Here is a 22617-nt window from a genome sequence, read left to right as displayed (position 1 = left end):
CCGATAGTTGTGCAACCCACAATCTTTATCATGAGTTGAGGGACACGGTGATCTGCATATGTCAGACGTTGATATTGCCCGGAATGATAAAGCGTGTTTCACAATAACAGACTGTGGTCCACTAGAGTCCGGCCTGGCCAAGATGCACGAGTTTGTCAGGGAGGTCACATCGCCGACACTTGACCGAGGCATGCAGACATCGACCCTTAGCTTCCACCAATCAAACTTCTGTCACGATGAGTAAATATATTCTATATAAACCGCGGGCGTCGTCCTTCTGCCGCACTCCGAACTCAAAAAGATCAAGCATACCGCCCAGGTTAGCAGTTATGGACCTCTCGAAGCTAACCGAGAAGACAATCAACGTCTCCCGCGGCTTCACATACACATATTACACCTCGTCAGCCCAAGGATCTAGGCCGACTCTCATCCTCTTTCACGGATGGCCCGACACCGCACGCCTCTGGGCCGGCCTCGTTAACGACCATCTTCTTCCCCAAGGTTATGGTGTCATTGCCGTGGATACCCTCGGATACGGCGGGTCTTCCAAGCCAACCGATGAGAAGGCATACGCGTGTGACGGCCTCACAGCTGACATTGTCGCGATCCTTGATGTTGAAAGCATCGATAAGGTGATCTCGCTCGGCCATGATTGGGGCTCCCTGACTGCCCAGCGTCTGTACAACTTTTATCCAGCCCGCGTCAGTGGCGTTGTCATGCTTAACGTGACCTATATCCCTCCCTCGGGTGACTTCAACCTCAACAAGTCCATCGAATCGACCAAAAAGAAGTTCGGCCGCGGCCTATTCGAATACTGGTACTTCTTCATTGCTCAAGATGCCGTCGATATCATGAACGGAAACCTTGAGTCTGTCTACGCCGTCGCTTTTGGCGAGCCCGAGACCTGGATCGAGACCTTTTGCACACCCGGCGGAATGCGCCGCTTCATCAGCGAAGGCCGCACGCAACCAACACTACCATTCGCGACGCCCGATCACAAAGCGGAATTCATGGAGCGCTTCAGCAGAGATGGGGACGGAGGGTTCGCGGCTCCATGTTGCATGTACAAGGCCATGGCTGCCGGCATCCAGAACGAGGCGGACATGAAAGTGGCCGAGGAGGCGAAGACAGTGAGTGTGCCTGTACTGTACTGGGGCGGCACACGGGACTTTGTATGCAGACCGGAGGGGTTGCAACAGAGCATCGACGATGGCCTACTCCCCGACGTGAAGAGCGTCATCCGTGACGGAGGGCATTGGGCTTGTCTTGAGAAGCCCGATGAACTCGGACGGGACGTGGTTGGATGGTTGCAGGAGCGATTTGCGTAGGTCCCCATAACAGTTAAAGCCGCCCAACGGAATGAACATTCGTCTAGCACGCGGCATACCATTCATTCACTTGAATGACATGTTCCAGAGATGGTGCCAGAATAAAACAACCTAGCAAGTACATGAATACGGTTGCAATGGGGGTAATTGAATTGCAATCACTGATCATATAATAAGTATCCAAAACTAAAAAGAGACTGCCAATTCACTCTCGTGGACTGGTATTGGACGATCAGGGGATTGAACCCTGGGCCTCCCGCAGGCAAGAGAGATAATGCAAAGCGGGCGCTCTACCACTGAGCTAAACGCCCGGTAGTTGCGGCACGAAGTAATGCCGCAATCGGATGTTTGTAACGGCCGAATGTGAGACTGAGAATCCCCGTCATCATCAATGCCCACCCGGGCGGAGACACAAGGCACAGCAAATTCGCAGTAACAAAACACAACAGAAACCCTAAGTGGGTTGCGACTTGTCCCCCTTTCGCCCCACAATGACACAGTAGCCACCTAGAGTCGAGTTGTGAGAACCCCGTCATTCCGATAGGTTCTTGGGCAAACCGCGTGGATTCCAATGCAACACCAAGCAAGGCTTAGCCTTGGTTTCTCCCCTTGGTGTAGTTGGTTCATCACGTTCGACTGTAATGGTTACATTGTCATCGAAAGGTCTCTAGTTCGATTCTGGAAGGGGAGAGAGCCTCTATTTTTTCCCTTATTCTCGACATCTATGTATAGATACAGACTTGGTTTGTTCAGGTTGCAATTCCTTGCTTGTACATTTTTTCTTTTGAGCAACCAAGCTAGTCACGCCATGTCAACTGAAGAATCAGCAGCATTAGCAAGACGAGGTTAACTGGGTGTTAATGAAATTTTACTCAGTTTTCTGCTACACAAACGCAGTCCAACAGTCGCATCGCTGAAAGACAAGATACTAACACAATCGGTTTCCTCCTCAGACATCCCGGTTGTCCTCCCTCCCTAATCTCTGCCCCATGCCCCCGTCCACGTCGATTCCGGCGCTACGTTCCTGCTGGATCGCATCTCTTGCGGCCTGCTGCTCTTGCTTCTTCCTGTTTCGCTATTAGCACCGACTTCCTCACAGCTAGTCGCCTCTGTCTCGGTGCCGGGGTGCACTCACCTCTCGAGCCCGCTGCTAAAGTCGTCGATTCGAACCTCCTCCTGTCCTGGCGCCTTCTGCGTCCCGTTCTTTCTCTCCACGGCGTCCGCGACCTTGCCCTCGGCCAGCGTCTCCATCTGCTCCGCCTCGACGTTGGGGTTCTCCGGCCCCTTGCGAGACTCCTGCTCGGAGACGTACGCCGTGTTCTCGCGCTCCGTGGCGTCCACGGGGCCTGAGGAGCGCACGCCTAGACCTAGCGCGCTCGGCACCGCGTCGTCGGCGGACCTGGCCTGAGACCGCGGGAAGGGCGTGCGGCCCTGGGCCGCGTCGCGTGCGGCAGTCTCGCCTTGTTGGGCGTGAGAGGCTGCGGCATCATCCTCGGCGGGGTTGCGGGATGCCGGGTTTGAGGCCGTGGTGTAGGCTGCTTCCTTTGGGGGTTGGGATGGCATCGACGAAGACATGCTTGGTGGCTGACGGCTTACTGTCTCTGGTGAGGGTCGGGAGATTTGCGAGATTGAATGATTCTAGCTAAAATCTCGGCTTACTGTTAGACTGTTTGCCGAGTAAAATGAATGGGATATTCTCGACATGAAGGTCCAAATCGCACAGGTCATCCATGCAAACGATCCAATGATATCAGCGACAGTTCGATGACGTCGGTGGGCGGGCGGTCGTGGATCGACGCTACTTCGCCCGATGACAGGGGAAAAAAAAACACTACCGACTGATTTCCCCATCTCCGTCATCGCAAACCCGTAATCATGTCGGTTGATCTCCAGATTGCGCTCCAGAGCCCACCTCTCCAGGCCTGGCCTTACTCGGACGTAACCGTGTGAAAAAACCAAGTCACTGCAAGCCCCTTTGGTCAAATAGACTGAATCTGCTCCACTAGCTGGGGATATCTGTGACCGGCAGCCGGCGACCGATACCTAGAGTCCCGTCCAACTTTTTGCATACGCCGACTACTCCCGTCGAGCGGCATCAGATACGCGTGACCTATCATCAAGTTACTTGCACATTCTCTCCTTCATCCTGCACATAAGCGAGACATCAACTAACTTGGGCATCGTTGAGAGGCTCGGGTTGGGGGGCACAGCAAGACTTGCTCAGCGCAAGGTGACCATATGCAATCCGTGTAACCTGTTTATTCTAATACGTAAAATCACTTCTATCTTGATGTCATTATGCTGCATATGTAGTCCGCATCTAACTCTCTGTCATAACGCTAGGAATACCCTTGTGTAGCAAATAGAGTTAACCTACACTAAAGACATAGCCAACCTATACAGACTATCTGTAGTTGTATTCTACCCGTAGTAGATTATAGTTATGAAATAATGAACACCTCGTCTTACAAACGCTGAATTTTTTAACGCTCTCCTATGGTCAAGTAGCTGGTTTTCAATCTTAATACGGGTTCTCAACAAACCATTGGCCCCATACCTGTGCGGACGATGGTTACTGCTTATAGCAACCCATAAGCATATCTTATACCGTAATTGAGTTCATCTGAAGACTGTCCCCAACGATGCAATGCGATATCTTCTCGTCGGGATTGGTCACTGACGCGGGGTCATTCCCCCCTCCCCGCCCACGGCCGATACCAGAATTGCACCACCACCAATGCGACAACGGGGCATCTCATCTATTATGCACTAGATAGCCTGGTATTCCCTTCCCAGTCAGATCTCAACGGCAAGCTCGCATGGTTATTTGACCCAAGACAAACTTTCTTTCGGGATAGGGGTAGAGAATCCGCGCAAACGGCTCCGGTTCGGCGTCCACGTGGTCAGCCGAGTATCGACGAGCAATGCTTGGCCCAATGTGTGCCGGTTTCATTTTCCCATTGTACAATAATGGTCAAGAATTGCGTGCCATAGCGCAAAGCTTACCCCCCAATGACCGCCGCTCGTTGCTCGAAGCGGGGTGCAGTTGAGGCATAGGGCTATATAAGATACGGCTGAGGTCCTCTGCGAGGTCGTTGTACCGTCATAATCATCTCTACGTGAAGCAGCATTGAACGTCACACTTCTCCGGAAATGCCTCCATCAGCTACAGAGGCCGCAGTGGCCAAGGTCAAGGGCATCGAGGCGAAGGTCTTGCCCGCGAAGGAATCCCAATCTGCGTCCAACCTGGCATCTCAAGATGAGGCGCTGCCGGAGGTCCGTACAGGCCACGAAGAGCCGCTCAAGCCGTCCGGCGCTCTGGACCAGTTCGATCACTTTGACGTGACGCCTATTATCGGCCGCGAGTATCCGACAGTGGACCTAAAGGAGCTCATGAGGGCCCCAAACTCTGACGAACTGATCCGCGACCTGGCAATCACAAGTACGTGCGGCTTCCGCCAGGATATAAATGCATGATTGACAAGGACCCAGTCTCACAACGCGGCGTCGTCTTCTTCCGCAAGCAGGACAACATCGATAACGACCTGCAGAAGGAGCTCGTCCAGCGACTAGGCGAGCTTTCGGGGAAGCCGTCGACCTCGAAGCTCCACATCCACCCCGTCAACAACTCCGGCAGAGGCGAGACCCAAGACGACGAGATCAGCGTCATTTCGTCGGCACAGTCAAAGAGGCTGGGCCTGAACCACTTCCTAAACTATGACAAGAAACAGACGCAAAAGGGGCAATGGCACTCGGACATAACCTTCGAGCCGGTGCCGAGCGACTACTCTCTGCTGCGCCTCACGAAACTTCCAAAGACTGGGGGAGGTCGGTCTTTCCCTGCTACTGCGTTGTTCCACCCCGCTGACATGTCCATCAGACACCCTCTGGGCCTCGGGATACGAGTTATACGACCGGATATCGAAGCCGCTGCAGGGGTTCCTCGAAACCCTGACGGCGACGTACGCGCAGCCGGGCTTCAACGCGACGGCGAAGAAGAACGGGTTCTCGCTCTTCAAGGAGGCCCGCGGCGCGCCCGAGAACGTCGGCGAGCTCCTCGAGGCCGTCCACCCCGTCGTCCGCACCAACCCGGTGACGGGGTGGAAGAGCGTCTTCGCCGTGGGCCAGCACGTGTCCAGAATCAACGGGCTGTCGGAGGACGAGTCGAGGCACTTCCTCGACTGGTTCATACAGTTGATCGTCGAGAACCACGACCTGCAGGTGCGGAATCGCTGGCAGAACGTGAACGACATCGCCATCTGGGACAACCGCTCAGTGTACCACGCAGCAACGCCGGACTACCTGAACGAGGACCTGGGGGAGAGGAAAGGTTCACGCGCGGTGGGCATCGGGGAGAGACCATACTTTGACCCCCAGAGCCTGAGTAGACGGGAGGCCCTGCGGGCCGATGCCATCGCCAGCTTGAAGTCAGACTTGAGCTGAAGGGGAGAAAGAAGCGTAACAAGTATAGTCCAGATGCTATGGGCTTTGCTGGGGGTAGATTCAGGGAGCTATGTGCGGGGTCGACCAGGTCGGGAGTTGGCCTCGGGCTCTCGGTGGTATATTATTGTCTACGAATGGGTTGGTGCGTCCTGTGCGTCGACAAATACACAGTTTCTGGCTTGCTCTCATCGTTTTTTTGGATACATATCTTGAACACATCATTTCGCCCGTACCTAAACAGAATATTATCGTGGATAGAGTTCAGGCGAAGGATGAGGGTGAGGTCGCAAGCCAACTAGTGCTCGCTCTCTCTCCCGGCTCCCAGCAGAGTTCATAGACAACCCTGTGGCCGTTGCAACTGCTGGGTTAAACAGTGAGCTAGGGCATGTGCATGCGGTGTGCATCTCATATCAGTTGCTGAGATCTAAGATGAGAAAGATGATGAAGGCGAAGAAGAAGAAGACGGTCGCCATCCCACGAAAAAGCACGTATTCCGACACGGCACAGCGGCAGCCGAGGCCGCCGGTCCCCGCGGCCCATCGCTCCGTTTCCGAGCTGCAAAACCTCCGAAGGAACACGGGAGGAAAGTCACCGTCTCCGGCCCCCAACATGCAGCCCACCCGGGGCCGCTTGGCCTCAGTGTTTCAGGGGCAACCCACCCTCAGATCTCCCGTCAGGGCCGTCACAGAACAGTCACTCAGGAGGGGTGGTCTTGGCGTCGTATACCCCTGCAAGGCCTGCAGCGGCGCGCTGTACCTCGCTGGGAGGGTATGTCTAAGCCGCATCTCATACCTTACGAAGCAGAAGCAGCTTCAACACGAACACCCGCCTCGAATCATGCGTCTCTGCAGGAGTATCTACGTCTGTCGGTCCCAAGTCTGGTCTGCCCTCCCTCTAATCCAACGCCATGGGCTTTGGGAGGAATCATCAAGCCAAAGTGGAAACGCCCTCATCGATCAATGTCGCCTTCCTTCCTTCTCTAATTACCTGTCTACTATATATCGTACGCGGCTGGCTGATCACCGTGCGCGTTGACGTCGCGCTGTTCTCCCACCAGGGTGACATCTTGCCCCCTTTAGCCGGTTTGAACGTCTCATGCCTGCTCGACTCTGTCGATCTTGCCTTAGCCCCAACCCGGCTGAATGGGCGATCTCACGAGCGGAGGAGCGTGATGGACGGCTGCCGTCGTATCTGCATCTCCCCCGAACGCCAAGCCCCGCAATATAGAAAGGGGTGAGGGGAACAGAGCTGGCATCGAGTTAGCAAGAGTATGAATGTCCTTTTGCCCAAGCCGGTCTTTGGACAAATTGCCCCGCATGTCTTTATGGAGCTATTCTTCGCATGAAAATCTCATTTTCATTACATGAGTATCATTGACGGGGACCGAGGACCGCGAACCCGGGTAATCTGAGCACATCTGGCGGCGGTGCTCATCAACGACGCTCCAGATTCCCTTTTGAGGAACACATCCGCCCCTTAAGTGCCGCGATTCATCGGACAAGATCGCACCCCCAAACGGAACCGCTTCACCACCCCCCCTGGGATGGGATGGCAACGCAAACCACAAACATGTAACCCGAAGCCGAACTCTTTCCGGATCCTACTCTTCCTCGAACCCCCCCGGCCCTCAAACAGGCCCGGGCCTGAGCTCGGCGGGAGTCAGCCATATGCACTCATACAAACACAGAAACATGCAAACACGCATCACTCTCTTGTCCTTTTACCCGGCAGCCCGTACAACCACCATCTGGTCCAAGCACGCCGCCCGTCGCGCGGGATCCTCGGCCAAAAACCCGGAGCTGCATGCAATCTGCAAGAGGCCCAGCAGAGATCAGCAGGTGAGAGGCCACAGAGGGGAAAGAAAAGACCAGGGTGTTACTGCACCTGTCACAGATCATCTCCATCCATCCCCTGGTCATTACCCCTGACCCATCGTGCGCGTCCACATCGCTGCCCTTTACCCCTCTGCCCTCTTGATGAGCAGGGGCCGAATCGTCGCTACGGTTGCAGAAGCCCCTGTTGGTATACTACTACGTAGTATGTAAGGTCGAGTGAGACCCGCCATCGAGCTTCTACTCCTCTAGAGTCTTCTTCTTTCCTTGTTTCCTCTTTTTCTCATCCGAATTCGCGTCCTTGACTGGGCGTCGATTCCATCGGCGTTCGTCAGAAATACAGTGTGATGCGATAGCCCCTCGTCCTGGTCGACGAACATCTCGAGTGCGAGCCACTGGTGGCGTACCGATCGAATACATTCATTCACATACATATTTCGATTCATCAATTACCAGCCCGTCCGAACAACACGGCCTCACAACCTCTGTCAATAAACGAAGAAAAAGAAAAGAAGAAAATAAGAAAAAAACAGAAAGAGATATGACTATTTATTCAAACAATGGCCTTATGACACCAGACATTGCCCGACACCAAAACACGCCCCAAATGCCCAACATGCCACCTCCGGGCCTCAGCGTCAGCACCGGCACGGGCACCGCCCCGTTCTTCGCCCTCCGCGCCGTCGACCCCGATCCCGCCGCCGCTGCAGCCGCCGCATCCGCCAAGGCGACCACATTGGGCACCCCTCCCTGGCTCCTCGCCCGCCCAGAGGACCCGAACGAGTGGAGGGGCGCCTCCGTCTTGTTCATCGCCATCCTCTGCGCCGTTATCGCGACTGCCTTCGTGTGCATGCGCTTCTACACCCGTGTCCGCATCCTCCGCACCATCGAGTGGGAGGACTGGACCATCCTCGCGTCCCTGGTGTTCGCCATCGCCACGAGCGCAGGCATGATTATACGTACGTCCTGCCCCCTCTGGCTCCCTACACCCCCCTCTAGGTTCCGATTTCCCTCGTTTGCACTGCACCACGCGCAAGGAATCGAGATAACTAACAACCACCACCCCCGTAGAACTCAAGTTTGGCCTCGGCCAGCACCTGTACTACTCCTGGCCCTCCTATCCGTCCTACATCGAGGCCGGCACCTTCACGAACCTCTCCTACTCCATCAGCCTCACCCTAACCAAGGTCTCTATCCTCCTCCTGTACATCCGCATCTTCGCCTACGACCTCGTTTGCCTGCTCGCCAAGATCCTGCTCGGGGTCGTCGCCGTCTCCCACACCTGGATCATCGTCAGCATTCTCACGACCTGCATCCCCCTCAGCGCCGCCTGGAACTACGACCCCCAGGCTCCCCCGGTCTACTGCCACCCCTTCTCCGTCTTCTGGGGCAACGCCTGCCTCCACCTCGTCACCGACTTCTTCATCTTTCTCCTGCCGTTGCCTGTCATCGCGTCCATGCGCCTCCCGCGCCGTCAGAAGCTGGGGTTGTACTTTGTCTTCTCCCTCGCCTTCCTGTAAGTCCCGCCCATAGCCCAGTCTCAGCGTTGGCTATTCTTCTGCGTTCCAGACACCACCACTGACCTCCGCCCGCCTCCAGCGTCTGCGCAATCTCCATCCTCCGCCTCGTCCGTCTCTTTCACACAGACGAGACCATGGAGCAGGTCCTGGACGTTACCTGGTCCGCCGTCCGTATCGCCAATGTCACCTGCATCGAGGTTCACGCCGCCATCATCACGGCCTGCCTCACCACCCTCAAACCCCTCTTCACCCGCCTCTTCCCAAGCTTCGACGCCTTCCCCGCCCGCCGCAAAGGCTCCTTTTCCTCCTCATTCTCCTCCAAGGCATCATCGCACCCCGCCGCCGCCGCCAACCGCGGCGACTGGGAGAAGAACTTTTCCACCGCCAACCCCGAGGCGCGCTATAAGCGGCCCCTCACCATCGGCACCAAGTCGAGCCGTCCGCCCGTGCGCCGCGACACCTTTGCGAGCATTCTCGCGCTGTCGCCGACGACGCCCAAGCACGATGACGAGTTCGCCGATGTCCTGACGTCCATGAGGCCCTCGGCCGACCTCAAGAGCGGCCGAGGGGACAGCCAGTTCCGCCTCGCCGAAGTCGACGCCGGCGCCCCGCTGCGGTGGCCGTCCAAGCTGGTCCGCAAGTCTAGGCTGCAGATGCCGCAGGGGGCGAGGACCCGCAGCTCGACGCTGCGGCGCGACACAGAGCGGTTCGGTCCTCCGATGCCTTAGGACCAGATATAATGAGATACGCATGTACAACAACGAGAGGGGCGTTTACGGGGAGGTGTTGTGGTTTTTGTTCTTTTTCTTTTTTGAATAGCGAACATGTGAAATAACACAGGCAGGCAGCGCGCACGCAAAGCGAGCGGGGAGACGGGCATCGTTGACAACCCGACACAGCGGCGAGCCAATTGGGCTCTGTATCACCAGGAATACACACTTGTATGGCGTTTGGAAAGGCAAACGGCGCTTGGGAGGGTATCATGTGGTTGTATACCCGTTCAGCGCAGAGCGCGCCCGGTCATGGTAGTACGAATAACGACGTTTTCCCCTAAACAAAAATAGCCAACCGTCCCAGTTGCCCATTTTGACGCCTGTCGGTCATCCGTGTAGGTTCTTCTTCCTCTTTGTTTTTTTCCCCTTTTCTGTGACAATCTCGGTATCTGTCTCTCGACAGGGGTAAGCGACATGGAATCCATCACCAGAAAGGGCCGTGTTGTGCTCACCTGCTCTCAAACAGAGCCCCCTTCCTCCGCTTCTCATGGCTCGACGACCTCTTCGTCTGCCGTTGTACTGTAGCCCTCGTCATCCGATGATGCTGGATTCCAAGACTTTTGGGGTCATCTCAGCCACCACCGGTCTTTAAGAGATGAGGTCGGCGACGTTCATGGGCATCTCGTCGATCTGGGTAGAGTAGTACACTGCGGTCCGAGTTAGCCTCCTCGTCTGCCAAAGAGCTCGGGCAGTACTCACACTCAATGTCGCGCAGAATGCGCACATCCTCGCTAGTAACGAAGTTGATAGCGACACCCTTGCGTCCAAAGCGACCGCTTCGTCCGATGCGGTGGATGTAGTTCTCACGGTTGCTTGGCAAGTCGTAGTTGATGACCAAACTGACCTGCTGCACATCGATACCACGCGCCCAAACATCGGTCGAGATGAGCACACGGCTGTTGCCCTGGCGGAAGTCCTGCATAATGCTGTCGCGCTCCTTCTGTGGCATGTCGCCGTGCATGCTGCTGACGGTGAAGTTGGCCTCACGCATCTTGTCCGTCAACCAGTCGACCTTCCTCCGGGTGTTGCAGAAAATAACGGCCTGTGTGATGGTCAAGGTGTCGTAGAGGTCGCACAGGGTATCGAACTTCCAGTCCTCCTTCTCGACAGCAATGAAGTACTGCTTGAGTCCCTCGAGCGTCAGCTCGTCACGCTTGACGAGGATTCGCACGGGGTCGGTCATAAACTTGGTCGTCATATCGAGAACATCGTACGGCAGGGTGGCGCTGACGACGACGACCTGGGTCGCGGGCGGCAGGTACCGGTAGACGTCGTAAATCTGCTCGCGGAAACCACGGTTGAGGAGCTCGTCGGCCTCGTCGAGAACGAGCATCTTGATGTGGCGAGTGCGCAGGTGACGGCGGCGGATCATGTCAGCGACGCGTCCAGGGGTGCCGGACACGATGTGCTGGCCGTAGTCGAGCTTGCGGATGTCCTCGCCGACGTTGGTGCCGCCGATGCAGGCGTGGCACTGGACGTTCATGTAGTCGCCGAGGGCCATGACGACGGACTGAATCTGGGTCGCAAGCTCGCGGGTCGGAGAGAGGACGAGGGCCTGGGTCTCGCGCACCGCCGTGTCGATAACCTGGAGCATGCTGATGGAGAAGGTCGCCGTCTTACCCGTTCCGGACTGGGCCTGGGCGATGGTGTCACGGCCCTTGCAGACCTGGACGATAGCGCGGGACTGGACGGCCGAGGGGGATTCATAGCCGTAGGCGTAGATCCCACGCAGGAGGTTCTCTGCGACGCGCAAGTCAGTAGGCAATCCTCTAACGGCAATGGGCAGAGGGGCGGCGTCTAGCAGCCTTACCCTTGAGCGACATGGACTCGAAGGTTGGGTGGACCGTAACCTCCTTGGAGGTGGAAAACTCCATCCTCTCCTCGGCCTTACGGTCGATTCCGCTGCCTTCCGCCATGATTAAGGCTGTGTATTGATCGGGACGGTGTGTGGTAGTGGCGGTTGGAATGGGGTTCGTGATAGTGTTCAGTGGTGTTGCAGGCAGTTGATGCAGACAAACGGGCGAAATTTCAGAGGGGCGTGCTGTAGCTTCAACGCGCGCGACAGCTTTTCCATAATAGGACAATGGCCCTTGCCCAGCGAAAGCCGCAATTGCCCCTCGGCACGGAATATCCAGATCGCCGGACTGTGGGAATCAATCTCGGGTTTGCCACAGGGCGATTTCCACAGCGCTTACCTTAGCACCTTGGGTACCAACCTAGGTAGATAGCCTACCTAGGTACCTACCACAGCTCGTCCATCACCCAGAAACCGGAGCTAAAGCGACCTTATTCAGTGGACCACTCAGCAGTCGCGCTCGCCCAGAAGGCTGCCGACCTCGAAATTTCCCAGGAGCCTTGCGACGAACACCATCGTCAACACTCCCTTTCCCCAAAAGACAATCACACACGCCCGGTTGATACCCACCGCGCGCGCGAGAGACAATGGGCGTAATCGAAGAGCAGCGCTACCTTCACGAGGACCTCGAGCGCCTCGAGCAGGGCATCGCCGACCGCATCAGCGAGGAACCGAAACACATCCGCGACCGCCTCAACCGCGACCACGAGATCGCCCAGCTGCTCGACCAGATTCAGGCACAGTCTGTCAAGCTCCTCGACATCTACCACGACGCAGACGGCTATCGGTCGCGCGAGATCCAGAGCATCGGCACCGGCGACCCCTTTGAGCAGTTCTACAGCCAGCTCAAGGATGTGCGCGAGCACCATGCAAAGTACCCTAACGAGCAGGCCGAGAACTCGGAGGTGCGTTACCGCGTCAAGAAGCCCGACGACGGCGAGATCATGCCCTACATCGTGGACCGCCTCTTCACCGGCGAGGAGGGCTTCGGCCGCTTCTTCGACCTGCACACCTGCCACGAGTCGTACCTCAACTTGCCCAACGTCAAGCGCCTGTCGTACCTCCAGTACCTCGAGGTCTTTGACAACTTCAGCCCGGGCCACGGTGGCCTGAAGCGCGCCGACAAGCTGACGGACCAGTACTTCAAGTATGTTGGCGAGCTGGCAGAGTACCTCGAGTCCTTCATGCGGCGCACGCGACCTCTCGAGAACCTCGACAAGGTGTTCCTCGGCTTCGACAACGACTTTGAGGCGGCGTGGGACAAGGACGAGGTGCCGGGGTGGCAGAAGGAGGACGGCGCCAACAGCACGACGCGGGAGCCCGGCACCGCCGACGCCATCTGGTGCGACGACTGCGAGAAGGAGTTCAAGAACGAGAACGTCTACCGGTCCCACCTGACGGGCCGCAAGCACATCAAGGCCGCCGAGGCCCGCAAAGCGCGTCTTGACGAGGCGGCCGGGGACGGGACGAACGGCACCACCAACGGCCACCGGGTGTCGGCTACGCGCCTCAAGGAGCGGGCGGTGGCCGAGCGCGAGTACCGGGTCAAGCGGCTCGCGGCGGCCATGAGCACGGAGCGCGGCGACACGCGCGTCAACGTCGAGCGGCGGCAGGGCATGACGGAGCGCGAGCGGCAGCAGGAGCTCGAGAATATCATGAACCTGTCGTACTCGGCGCCAGGCGGCGGCGGCACGCATGGCGGGGTGGACGACGACGACGACGACGACGGCGAGGACGGCGAGGAGAAGATCTACAACCCGCTTAAGCTGCCGCTTGCGTGGGACGGCAAGCCCATCCCCTTCTGGCTGTACCGGCTGCACGGTCTGGGCGTTGAGTTCCCCTGCGAGATCTGCGGTAACTTTGTCTACATGGGCCGGCGGGCCTTTGACAAGCACTTCAACGAGGCCAGGCACGTGCACGGCCTGCGGTGCCTGGGCATCACCAACACGACCCTGTTCCGCGACATCACGAGCATCGAGGAGGCGGTCAACCTGTGGGACAAGATCCAGCGGGAGGCCAAGAAGTCAAAGGTCGACGAGGGCAGCGTGGTCCAGATGGAGGACGCCGAGGGCAACGTCATGCCGGAGAAGGTGTACTACGACCTGCAGAAGCAGGGCCTGTTGTAAGTCCGGAAGGGGCCAAGGCATATTTCGAGGACACGGGGAATGGATGGCAAGGGGAAAGGGGGCTCGCTGGTGTATAAAACCATGTAATCCAAGACGAGAGACGAAAAGGAAGGGAGGGGAGGGGGGGACGACTGTAAATAAATGTAGACCATGTTTTCCTGGTCCCCCTTCCCGGCAGTAAAATGAGAAGCCTGGGCCAGTACAACAACACCAAAAAGATGTGGTCAAAATATGTATCCTTTCAGACAAGAAAAAAGAGAGAGAAAAAGACACCTAGATTTCCACGCGTATGTCGCCTTGGCTACAACACTGATGGGAAACCCTCCACAGACACATCGCAGGCGCTGGATGTCGAGGACGGGGCGTGACATGACATGACGTGAAAGCATGGACTTGCCCAATTGCTTCGAGCAAGACCGATTACGACAGCACCACGCTAAGAGAGAGAGACTCGGCTTGTCTCGGAGACGTTGACGGAGGCGGGACGTAAATTGAGGAATGCCGTATGTCGTCATTTCGTGGAAACACAGTATTCAGCCGCACTACGTCACATAAAAACGCGTTTGAAAGCCATGTACATATGGTAAAATGTCCTGCATCGTTCTTTTCCTAAGGTTGTGATGTATGGTCGGTTGGGTGGCCATGTTCTATACGAAGTCTCACCCGTCCCGATGTCTATGTAGTCTATCTCTTTGTACAGACCCCGCCGAGGTCGCCCTTTGATTTTCGCTGTCCCAGAAACAATCGCTTTTCCAAAAGCAGAATAATAATTCGACTTTTTTTTGTCTTCCGATGATCCTTCAGTCCTTTCCATGGTTGGATGTACCCAACTCTCATTGATTGCTAATACACCTCTTCATTTATCCCCGCTAAGTGGCGCAGTGTTGACGTCTCAAGTAGACAAAGAGAAAAAGATCATTAGCTGACGTTGTGTTCCTCCTCATTAAGTTCTGTAATTCGTCCCCTTATTGGCATAATGTGGGTGCCGGAGTGATAACCCTGAAACAAAAAATCGTAACGGATCCATCTTTGATTGCCTCGATTCGTGCCCAAGCCAAAGAATGAACCTTTGAAATGGTGCGCAGGTTAATCCTCAAACAGGCCGGACATCTCTTCGAGAAGCTGGTCAGCCGACGGGCGCTCAGCAGCGTCCATACGCATGATGCGGTTGATGAAGTGGGAAGCGGTGCGGAAATCGAGGGGCTCGACCTTGCGTCCCACGGTCAGCGCCTTGGCGGCCATGGCCTTGCCAGGGCGAGCACGCTCCAGGTAGGTCTCGGGGATAGCACCAAAACGACGCGACTGCTGACGGAGAACCTCAAAGACATAGCTGCGATCGTGGTATCGAGCGTTGGTGGGGCGGAAAGGGTTGTAGTCGCCGCCATGGAGGAGAGCAATCATCATGGAGCCAAAAGCCCAGATATCGCTGGCAGTTCCCCAGGGAACCTCCATGAGCACCTCGGGGCTTGTCCAGATGGGAGCACCGATCAAGAAACCCTTGGTGGCAACGTCGGAGTCTGTCGAGTACGAAGCACCCAAGTCGCCAATCTGAACATCGGAGAACCGCAGGTCAGGGTCGGCCTCGGAGGCTGAAGCATAGTTGACGAGGATGTTGTCGGGCTTGATGTCGGTGTGGATGTAGCCGTCATTGTGGAGAGTGGACAAGCCACGGAGGACGGCGCGAGCGACAAAGCGGATTTCACGGTTGGTCAGGGGCTTCTGGATGGTCGCGTTCAAAAGATGGTCGTCCATATGGCGGAGGACAATCATTGGGGCGTCCTGCTGGATCTCGTCGATAACAGGGCGGAGGAAGGGGTTGCCTTGAAACTTGCGAAGGACATTGTGCTCGTTCTGAGCACCGGAGATGCCTTGAACGCCCTTGACAATGGACTTATTGCCCATAGGGTTCCTACGTCAGGTGTTAATCAGTTGGCCTTATCGACGGTGCTGGAACAGAATGGACTTACGTAGCGATCCAAACACCTTCACGGATTTTCTTTTGAATTGTGTAGCGGCTGGCGTTTCCGAGAAGGATCTGGCCGATCTCGAGGGACGGGGTCCCGAAGGCGGAGGTGAGACCTCTGGGAATCATTTCGACTGTGTGGGTAGCGTATGAACGGAAGTTGTGTTTGGTATCGGCTGCGGTACGATTGTCTTCGGCGGTTGGTTTCGTCGAAGTTTACTTCTTCAAGTGACAGCTTGCAGGGGCTGTCTGAGAAGAAACAGGTCGATCACTGTCATTAGGTGATGTAGGCCCCGATCGATGTCGTGGAGAGAAACGCCTAGCACGAGGTTCCCGTCATTCGGATAGGATCGTGTGTAGACAAACCGGGTGGACAGGAGACTGTAGGAGTGGATGAACGTATCGATCGAGTCGTCGAATAGTGTGATATCAGTGGTGTTGAGCTGATGGTCAGAGGGGCAGAGACAAAATTGAGGTGAGTTGAGTCGGAGGAGGAACGCTTCTTTAACGAAGAGTCGGATACTTTCTGGAAGTACCTTACAAAGACAAGCCAACCAACCAAGGGCAGGGTGGTTGCGTGGCGTGGACGTGGGTGTGTGGACGTGGGTGTGGACATGGGGGTGAGTGGGGGGTGTGGAAAGGGAGTGAGGTACAGGGTGGAGGGGAGGCAAACTTAGCAGCATTTGGCGTTCGGTTTGGCACTTTGCTTGGTGTGGCACTCGGATCACCTTGACTAGAAGTGCAGGACCAAAATAAAACGGAAGGAAGATCCAGACTTTTTCCTGATTGCAGCGGGATGCGCGAGCCGGACCTGGCAGAGAGTGGCAAAAGGGGGGGGGAAGCGACGATACGTACCGCATCTTCGCTGGGATCGAGGTGGTACGTCTCCCCATCATGCTGGGACACGGCTGGGACACAGACGGACAGAGATAGAGTTTGGTGGATGCCGACTTCGCATCGGTTGAACATAGGACTTAACAGCTGCCACCACTCGCTGGCGCCGGGTGCCACGTAATGGTTAGTTAGGGGTCGAGCGCGCCGCGGCGACGGTGAGGCAACGAAGTTTGCTCCAATTTAGTTTCAGTGAACTGAGACGAAAGGAGGAAGGGGAAAGGCAGCACAGAACCTTCTGCTTCGGGCGGACAAGAGGGGGGGAACTATTTTTTTTTCTTCTTCCGCCTGGTGCAATGACAACCAATCGGGCTGTGTATTTGTGTAATGGAGGGTGGCCTATCGGTCCATTGCCGTCGTCTGCTGCACCTGAACGCCCAGCAGCACACCGCAGCGGCCGTGGACGGTAGAGTGCGGTCTGGATCGCCCATCTGAGGCCGCTTCGAAACGGCAGAGGACAGTGTGCCCAACCAAGACCGAAGCGCAGAGACGAACTATTGACCAGACTCGGGAGGGGAAGGTAGGCAGTCTGCCCATCACTACGAATAGGAACAGAAGCTCCAGCCTGTTCCATTCTGCTCCATGATTGGCATTGGAAACCCTTGGGATCGACAAGGATGCGTAGCCGGTGGAGGCTCCCATCGCAAGCAGGTTAGGGGTCCCCCTCCTCCAGCCCAGGTACGCGCTCATACCCCTGGGGTCTCGAGCACTGTTGGCCAAGACCGCTGTTCACGAGGACACCCTCAGTGGCCAGTAGGTACCTCCTTGAGGTGAACTGATTGGCTGCCACGGCATGCCGCTGTCACCGATGGACCGGATACTTGTGACTGCATCCGTAGCTTGTTCAAGTGCTCACATACAGTCGTATTCCGCCACGGCCAGACGTGTTCGGTGCACCGACAATTCCGACGTCGCCATCTAGACACGCAATCGCATGTCGAATGCCCGGCGGAGGGATGGTGCCCCCCTGTCTCTTATTCTCGAATCAATCGGTTTCGGCTCCCAACTGCCATAGTGCAGTGCAGCGCGCGTGCCGGCTGCAGGCTAACTACCTAGGTGACTGATCTGAGGTGTGTGGGCGAATGTTGAGAAACGAGAGATGATGTGTGAGTAGCAAACCATTGATCGTACATGTATACCACGAGCCGCACGGCATCTTCCAGCGGCTGGCCACCCACGACGCCTCCGACACACCGTGGTAGACAAGCCCCTCAAGCCGCGAGGCGCAAGCGCTGCGCCAGTCAGTTGAGGAAACCGCTGGTTCCTTTCGACTGTAGTAGTAGAGGGGCCAAGCTGACAAGCTGCTTGGTCCGGCTCTGATAGCTTGGAAGCTTGAGCGCTTGGCTGCAGCCGCATCTGCATCTACGTCGTTGCTGTCTTGCACTTGTGTCGTCCGCATTCCTTACATAGGTATACCTACCGGTAGGTACAGCGCCGGGTGATAGTGTACAGTGGCCTGTCCCGCAGCTGGACCATTGTGTCTCGGAGACTCGGTCAAGAACTCACTGTATCCTTACGGTGAGTCAAGTCAGGTGGCGTGGGGGAGGAGCCGAGCCGACAGCGTCAAATTGCTGCGAAATGGAAAGTGAACGAGGCACGCATCATCGGATCCGCGACAGGAAGGAGACCAACTTCCATTCACGGGCTTCTGTGCCCATCGACGAGGCCAACTAATCGTAGTCTGTGGGACACAGCAACAGCGACGGCTGGTGCCCACCAAGCGTGCTCCAAGATGTATCATCGTACATGTAGGACAGGAGGCGAATCGACGGGACTGATGTGCGCTGGGGATGGCTCGATGCGGCGGCGGCTTGAGCGTCTCGTCTTCTTCTTGGACAAGCTCCAATCGACCGTGGTCTCTCGAAGGCTCGATCGGTATCGCCCGGTCAAACCATGTTTTGGGTTTCTGGCTCGGGCTTCCGGGGTAAGTTGGATCCAGGGTGGGTGAATCAGTCGCTCGAATTCTGTGCTGTCCTGCAGGCTGCGGCATTACACTGACACAATACTGGGTATCGCGGGGACGCCATTATGGATGATAATTGGCAGGCTTCGGCGGATGGCCATTTGAGACAGCCGGTCATTTGCATGGTTTACATGGTTTGCGTGATGTGCGTAATTCGTCGTGATGACAGACGATCTGGGTTGCTCGTCGGTAACAGGGAAGGCTCCGTGTCATCGATTTGTCTAATCTGCATGGTCGATTCGATCGAGCACCTTGTCAATCTGAGTTGAGGCGGCGTGAAACTCTTGTCTCTCCCCAAGTGATGCCATATGGAACAATTGGGCAGAATGCCGGCGTATTCTGCTTTTCTGGCAAAGGGATATATGATGGAGGGCAAGGGGTTCAGTCGCCGTGAGTCCGGCTTCGTCGGAGTGTTGGTGTGAAGAACGGAAGCGCTGTAGGTGTGTCGTGATCCAGCAAGTGAAAGCTTCACTCCCACCAGCTACGAGGGTAGGTTTTCCGGACGCAATGGGACGAAATGTCACGACATGGATGATGGAATGTTGAATCAAACAAACAAAACAAAACTTGGGGCAATTGGGGGGCGGGGTGTTGTGATCAATGGCCGGGGAAGACGAGGGACGAAGCCGGACGACGATGGCTTGGATGGAGGGGAAGGTGCCCGACTCGAACAGGGAGGGCAGTTGCGAAGTACATTGTACGTACTTGATGCCCGTGGGGGAGGAGAGGAAGATGCGAAAAAGTACGGTACAGGTGCACTGCTCCTGCTCCCGGCAGCAGCCCAACAGCGCCAACCGGAAAGCATGACGAGACGGCCCCTGTTCCTGCCTGTTCCTCGTTTCTCAACCTGAACACCGCACCACACTAGGTATTCGTACCTGCCAGCTAAGTACTCCGTAACAGAAGGCTAAATGAGCAGCCACTGCCCTTCCCTCCCGGGCCCTGAACGGCACTAGCGTCCTTTGCAACTCCCGACCGAAGGTTTCTATTTTCAATGCACTCCACGCCATCAAACGATACGGGACGCATACCTAGCTGACTTTGGCATTTTAGGTGGTTATGACAAGGGATACAAAGACAAAGTCTTACGATCCAATAATCACGACTACCTCATCTTCTGTTGCCTCAGTCGCCCGCACTCCCTTTCCTTCTTCCTCCCTCCCCGTCGCCCCCTGGAAACGCCACGACTGCATCTCACAGTCAACCACGTCAATCTGTCTCACCGTGACATTTGCTGCATTCCTCTACCCCAGCTTTGCACCCTCACCTGACCAGATCCAATTTGCCGGTCCCTGGCCGGATGCAACGCAGTAAACGAACTACCTACAGCTCCCCCAACTTTGGTCTCATTTCTCGCTGCATCTCCCGCATCTGCATCTAAGAGTCTGAGACCTGGGGGCTCCAAGACGTGGAGAGGTACCCGACTGTCCGAGCGAGCCCTCGGCCGACATCGCTCTGCTAGCTAGTGCTTTGCTCCTGGTGCAGTTACTATTGCTACAGTCCCGAACCAAGCCCGAACCTGCGACCTGTTGCACACCGCTCTCTCATCGCCCTCGTCCGGTATCATCGTCTAGACCCGTTCGTCTCGCCTCGCGTCGCGCATTAACAATACAATCAACGCAACAAGAATCATCAGCAGCAGAACACACGCACACCAGACCACATACGCTCACACCTCGACCGCCCCGCGTACCCTCGTTGTCGCAATCTTCCCCGGTTTCCCGGTTCCCCGGGCTCCCCCTCCTAACTCTCCCACGCAAACTCAACTTTACTTAGCTTGGCCCCCAGACCAGAACCCGACCTTGCCGACACATTCCCAAAACCGAGTCCGCGTATGCTTTCACAAGCACGCAGAGTCTAGACTCTCCCGCCCGCCCGCCCGCCGAGCCTGCGTCCTGCACAACTTCTCCAAAATACGTCGCACAACATAATGTCCTGACTCTGTCCGCCCTTCCCTGCCGAGTCATGCCTGTCCAGTCCAAGCCCATACCTGCCCTCTACACCGTCTACGTCCTCCGTTCTACGGTGCGCCACGCCTCTCTCTACATCGGCTCCACGCCCAACCCCCCACGCCGTCTGAAGCAGCACAATGGCGAGGCTCGCGGCGGCGCTGCTCGCACCTCCCGCCTAAGCCTCCGGCCCTGGGAGATGGTGGGTCTGGTCTCCGGCTTCCCGGGCATGGTTGCCGCATTGAAGTTTGAGTATGATCTCCATCTTACCCCCAAAATGCAATTCTAAAAAAAAAAAATCGCCCGTCTCCTTATCACCTCACGCTCTGCTTCGGATGAAGCCCCCCGGCCACACCCCTCTCGCTAGCTTGTACAGGCTTTTTTCTTCCCCTCCTGGCCGCCCGATGCAACTGCCCTTCAACATGTTAGTGTGCTCGTGCTGATCAAAAGGTAAACAGGTGGGCACTGACCAACCCGCATCTGTCTCTGCACATCCCTTCAGCGTCGCGAATCACTGTCTCGGCTGGAGTCAAGCGAAACGGCCATCCTCGCCGGCCTCGAGCGAGTCTTTCTTCGATCCTGTCCAATCTACGGCTACTACTGAGCGTACCTAGTTTTCGTCGCTGGCCGCTGACATTGCACTTCTTCGCAAAAGATGTCCACAAGGCATGGCTGCTGTCGTCTGTCGACACGGCCGAGCCTCTGCGAAACACTCTGGATGTGGTCACTGACTTCGGCCCTGACCCTGCGGCATCTTCAGACAACGCCGAGTGGGGCATCCATGCCTTACCTCTAGACTACACACCCATCAAGGAATATGTTGAAAAGGGACAGTCCATCACGACCTTTGAGAGAGAGGGCAACTGTGTCGTATGCGCCGAGGCGCTCCCTCACGGCCAGGGATTGCTGGCTGTATGTCCGAACGAAGGCTGCGAAGGCGTCGGCCATCTGTCATGTTGGAGTCGTCATATACTCCGCAATGAAGGCGAACAGCAAGCGGTCGTCCCCATTCAGGGTCGTTGCCCCCAGTGTGGGGGCCATGTCCGGTGGGCCGCTATGATGAAAGAACTGACGCTGCGGGAACGGGGCGCGAAAGAGATCGATGCCCTTCTCAAGAAAAAGAAGCGGCGAACCAAGTCTTGATAAGATCCAGATGGATCCAGATGGATCCAGATGTGTCAATGATGGATCTGCATTGCAGATTAACCTGCGATGCAACATCTCGGTTGGCCCGTGAATCCAGTTTGCTCAAAACGCCCCGAGTCAGACTGGATTGTCATGATTCGGATGACCAGGAACCACTTTTCGGGTTTTCCGTCAGCAAAGAGGGACGCTGCTTCGGCCAAACGCCGATCTCACTTGACAGCCCAATTGCTACTCTATTATTGTTGCAAAGGATAGTATTGTTTGATCAACACACAGGCTTCCGCTGAAAATTTCGTTGTCACCAGTGGTCGTCAATCTTGCAGGATATTGCTGGAATGTACTGTCGAAATGGCAGGAGAGATTGGTTAGTTGCGCGCCCCAAACCAGACGGTTTGAAACGTCTTTCCGTCCGGATGCAAAGTCAATATTCATCGCTGAGCTAAGTGTCGTTGCTGGGCCCCTCCGGCTTGGGTTAAAGTCAGACACCGAATGATCAACGGCCTGGGGATCTGCAACACCGATATACCCTGACGCCACCATCCAAGACACTAGCTTAGGGCTTGAGGATCCGGCTGCAAACGTGGACGACAAAGGTGTTGATCAGCTCAGGCGTAGCCGCATGGCATACTCCAGACTGCCGACATGGGCACTAGGACTGGTATTTCAGCTACGTACCTCGAATCCAAGAATAAATTTAATGCCCTTAAGGAGATTCTCGCTGTCTCCGAATAATATCGCGAAAGTACTCGTATCTTCAATCTTAAAGATGTGTCCTCATCCAGCCGTGATCTACTGCTGAGCAGCTCGTCTGCAGCGTATGGACATGTG

General features: G+C 56.2%; 10 protein-coding genes and 2 non-coding genes across 12 annotated transcripts; 6 read left to right on the top strand and 6 right to left on the bottom strand.

Moving 5' to 3' along the window:
* Positions 1–303: 303 nt before the first annotated feature.
* LY79DRAFT_571674 (Alpha/Beta hydrolase protein) lies at positions 304–1639 on the top strand. Its single transcript, XM_060559274.1, has one exon. The coding sequence runs from the start codon at positions 330–332 to the stop codon at positions 1326–1328; it is 999 nt and encodes a 332-aa protein (XP_060407816.1). The 5' UTR covers positions 304–329; the 3' UTR covers positions 1329–1639.
* On the bottom strand, positions 1554–1639 carry LY79DRAFT_t269. The gene has a single exon. It is a non-coding gene; the product is annotated as a tRNA-Ala (tRNA).
* A 292-nt stretch (positions 1640–1931) lies between these two features.
* Positions 1932–2019, top strand: LY79DRAFT_t270. Its single transcript has one exon. It is a non-coding gene; the product is annotated as a tRNA-Tyr (tRNA).
* A 258-nt stretch (positions 2020–2277) lies between these two features.
* LY79DRAFT_674575 (uncharacterized protein) lies at positions 2278–2903 on the bottom strand (the record flags this gene model as incomplete). The annotated part of the gene is made up of 2 exons (XM_060564323.1): positions 2278–2395; positions 2464–2903. The coding sequence occupies 2 exons, from the start codon at positions 2901–2903 to the stop codon at positions 2278–2280; spliced, it is 558 nt and encodes a 185-aa protein (XP_060407815.1).
* A 1496-nt stretch (positions 2904–4399) lies between these two features.
* LY79DRAFT_643672 (TfdA family taurine catabolism dioxygenase TauD) lies at positions 4400–6260 on the top strand. Its single transcript, XM_060562408.1, has 3 exons — positions 4400–4770; positions 4821–5156; positions 5209–6260. The coding sequence occupies exons 1-3, from the start codon at positions 4482–4484 to the stop codon at positions 5769–5771; spliced, it is 1188 nt and encodes a 395-aa protein (XP_060407814.1). The 5' UTR covers positions 4400–4481; the 3' UTR covers positions 5772–6260.
* Positions 6261–8210: 1950 nt separating this feature from the next.
* LY79DRAFT_528462 (uncharacterized protein) lies at positions 8211–9851 on the top strand (the record flags this gene model as incomplete). The annotated part of the gene is made up of 3 exons (XM_060556027.1): positions 8211–8562; positions 8675–9119; positions 9203–9851. The coding sequence occupies 3 exons, from the start codon at positions 8211–8213 to the stop codon at positions 9849–9851; spliced, it is 1446 nt and encodes a 481-aa protein (XP_060407813.1).
* A 633-nt stretch (positions 9852–10484) lies between these two features.
* Positions 10485–11812, bottom strand: LY79DRAFT_674572 (DEAD/DEAH box helicase; the record flags this gene model as incomplete). Its single annotated transcript, XM_060564322.1, has 3 exons — positions 10485–10543; positions 10596–11636; positions 11707–11812. The coding sequence occupies 3 exons, from the start codon at positions 11810–11812 to the stop codon at positions 10485–10487; spliced, it is 1206 nt and encodes a 401-aa protein (XP_060407812.1).
* Positions 11813–12170: 358 nt separating this feature from the next.
* On the top strand, positions 12171–14165 carry LY79DRAFT_571664 (splicing factor 3a). The gene has a single exon (XM_060559273.1). It carries the CDS (start codon positions 12339–12341, stop codon positions 13875–13877), a length of 1539 nt encoding a protein of 512 aa, XP_060407811.1. The 5' UTR covers positions 12171–12338; the 3' UTR covers positions 13878–14165.
* A 798-nt stretch (positions 14166–14963) lies between these two features.
* On the bottom strand, positions 14964–15969 carry LY79DRAFT_584642 (serine/threonine protein kinase; the record flags this gene model as incomplete). The annotated part of the gene is made up of 2 exons (XM_060560418.1): positions 14964–15786; positions 15845–15969. The coding sequence occupies 2 exons, from the start codon at positions 15967–15969 to the stop codon at positions 14964–14966; spliced, it is 948 nt and encodes a 315-aa protein (XP_060407810.1).
* On the bottom strand, positions 15833–17040 carry LY79DRAFT_72532 (uncharacterized protein). The gene has a single exon (XM_060565091.1). It carries the CDS (start codon positions 16734–16736, stop codon positions 16065–16067), a length of 672 nt encoding a protein of 223 aa, XP_060407809.1. The 5' UTR covers positions 16737–17040; the 3' UTR covers positions 15833–16064.
* Positions 17041–18176: 1136 nt separating this feature from the next.
* LY79DRAFT_72529 (uncharacterized protein) lies at positions 18177–18818 on the bottom strand. Its single transcript, XM_060565090.1, has one exon. The coding sequence runs from the start codon at positions 18719–18721 to the stop codon at positions 18260–18262; it is 462 nt and encodes a 153-aa protein (XP_060407808.1). The 5' UTR covers positions 18722–18818; the 3' UTR covers positions 18177–18259.
* Positions 18819–20312: 1494 nt separating this feature from the next.
* Positions 20313–21937, top strand: LY79DRAFT_72518 (GIY-YIG catalytic domain-containing protein). Its single transcript, XM_060565089.1, has 2 exons — positions 20313–20895; positions 21102–21937. Exons 1-2 carry the CDS (start codon positions 20660–20662, stop codon positions 21784–21786), a joined length of 921 nt encoding a protein of 306 aa, XP_060407807.1. The 5' UTR covers positions 20313–20659; the 3' UTR covers positions 21787–21937.
* Positions 21938–22617: the final 680 nt, after the last annotated feature.

The sequence above is a fragment of the Colletotrichum navitas genome (assembly GCF_030913465.1).
Source record: "Colletotrichum navitas strain CBS 125086 chromosome Unknown LY79scaffold_129, whole genome shotgun sequence".
Classification (NCBI taxonomy): Eukaryota; Fungi; Ascomycota; class Sordariomycetes; order Glomerellales; family Glomerellaceae; genus Colletotrichum; species Colletotrichum navitas.
This window is presented reverse-complemented; position numbering and strand designations above follow the sequence as displayed.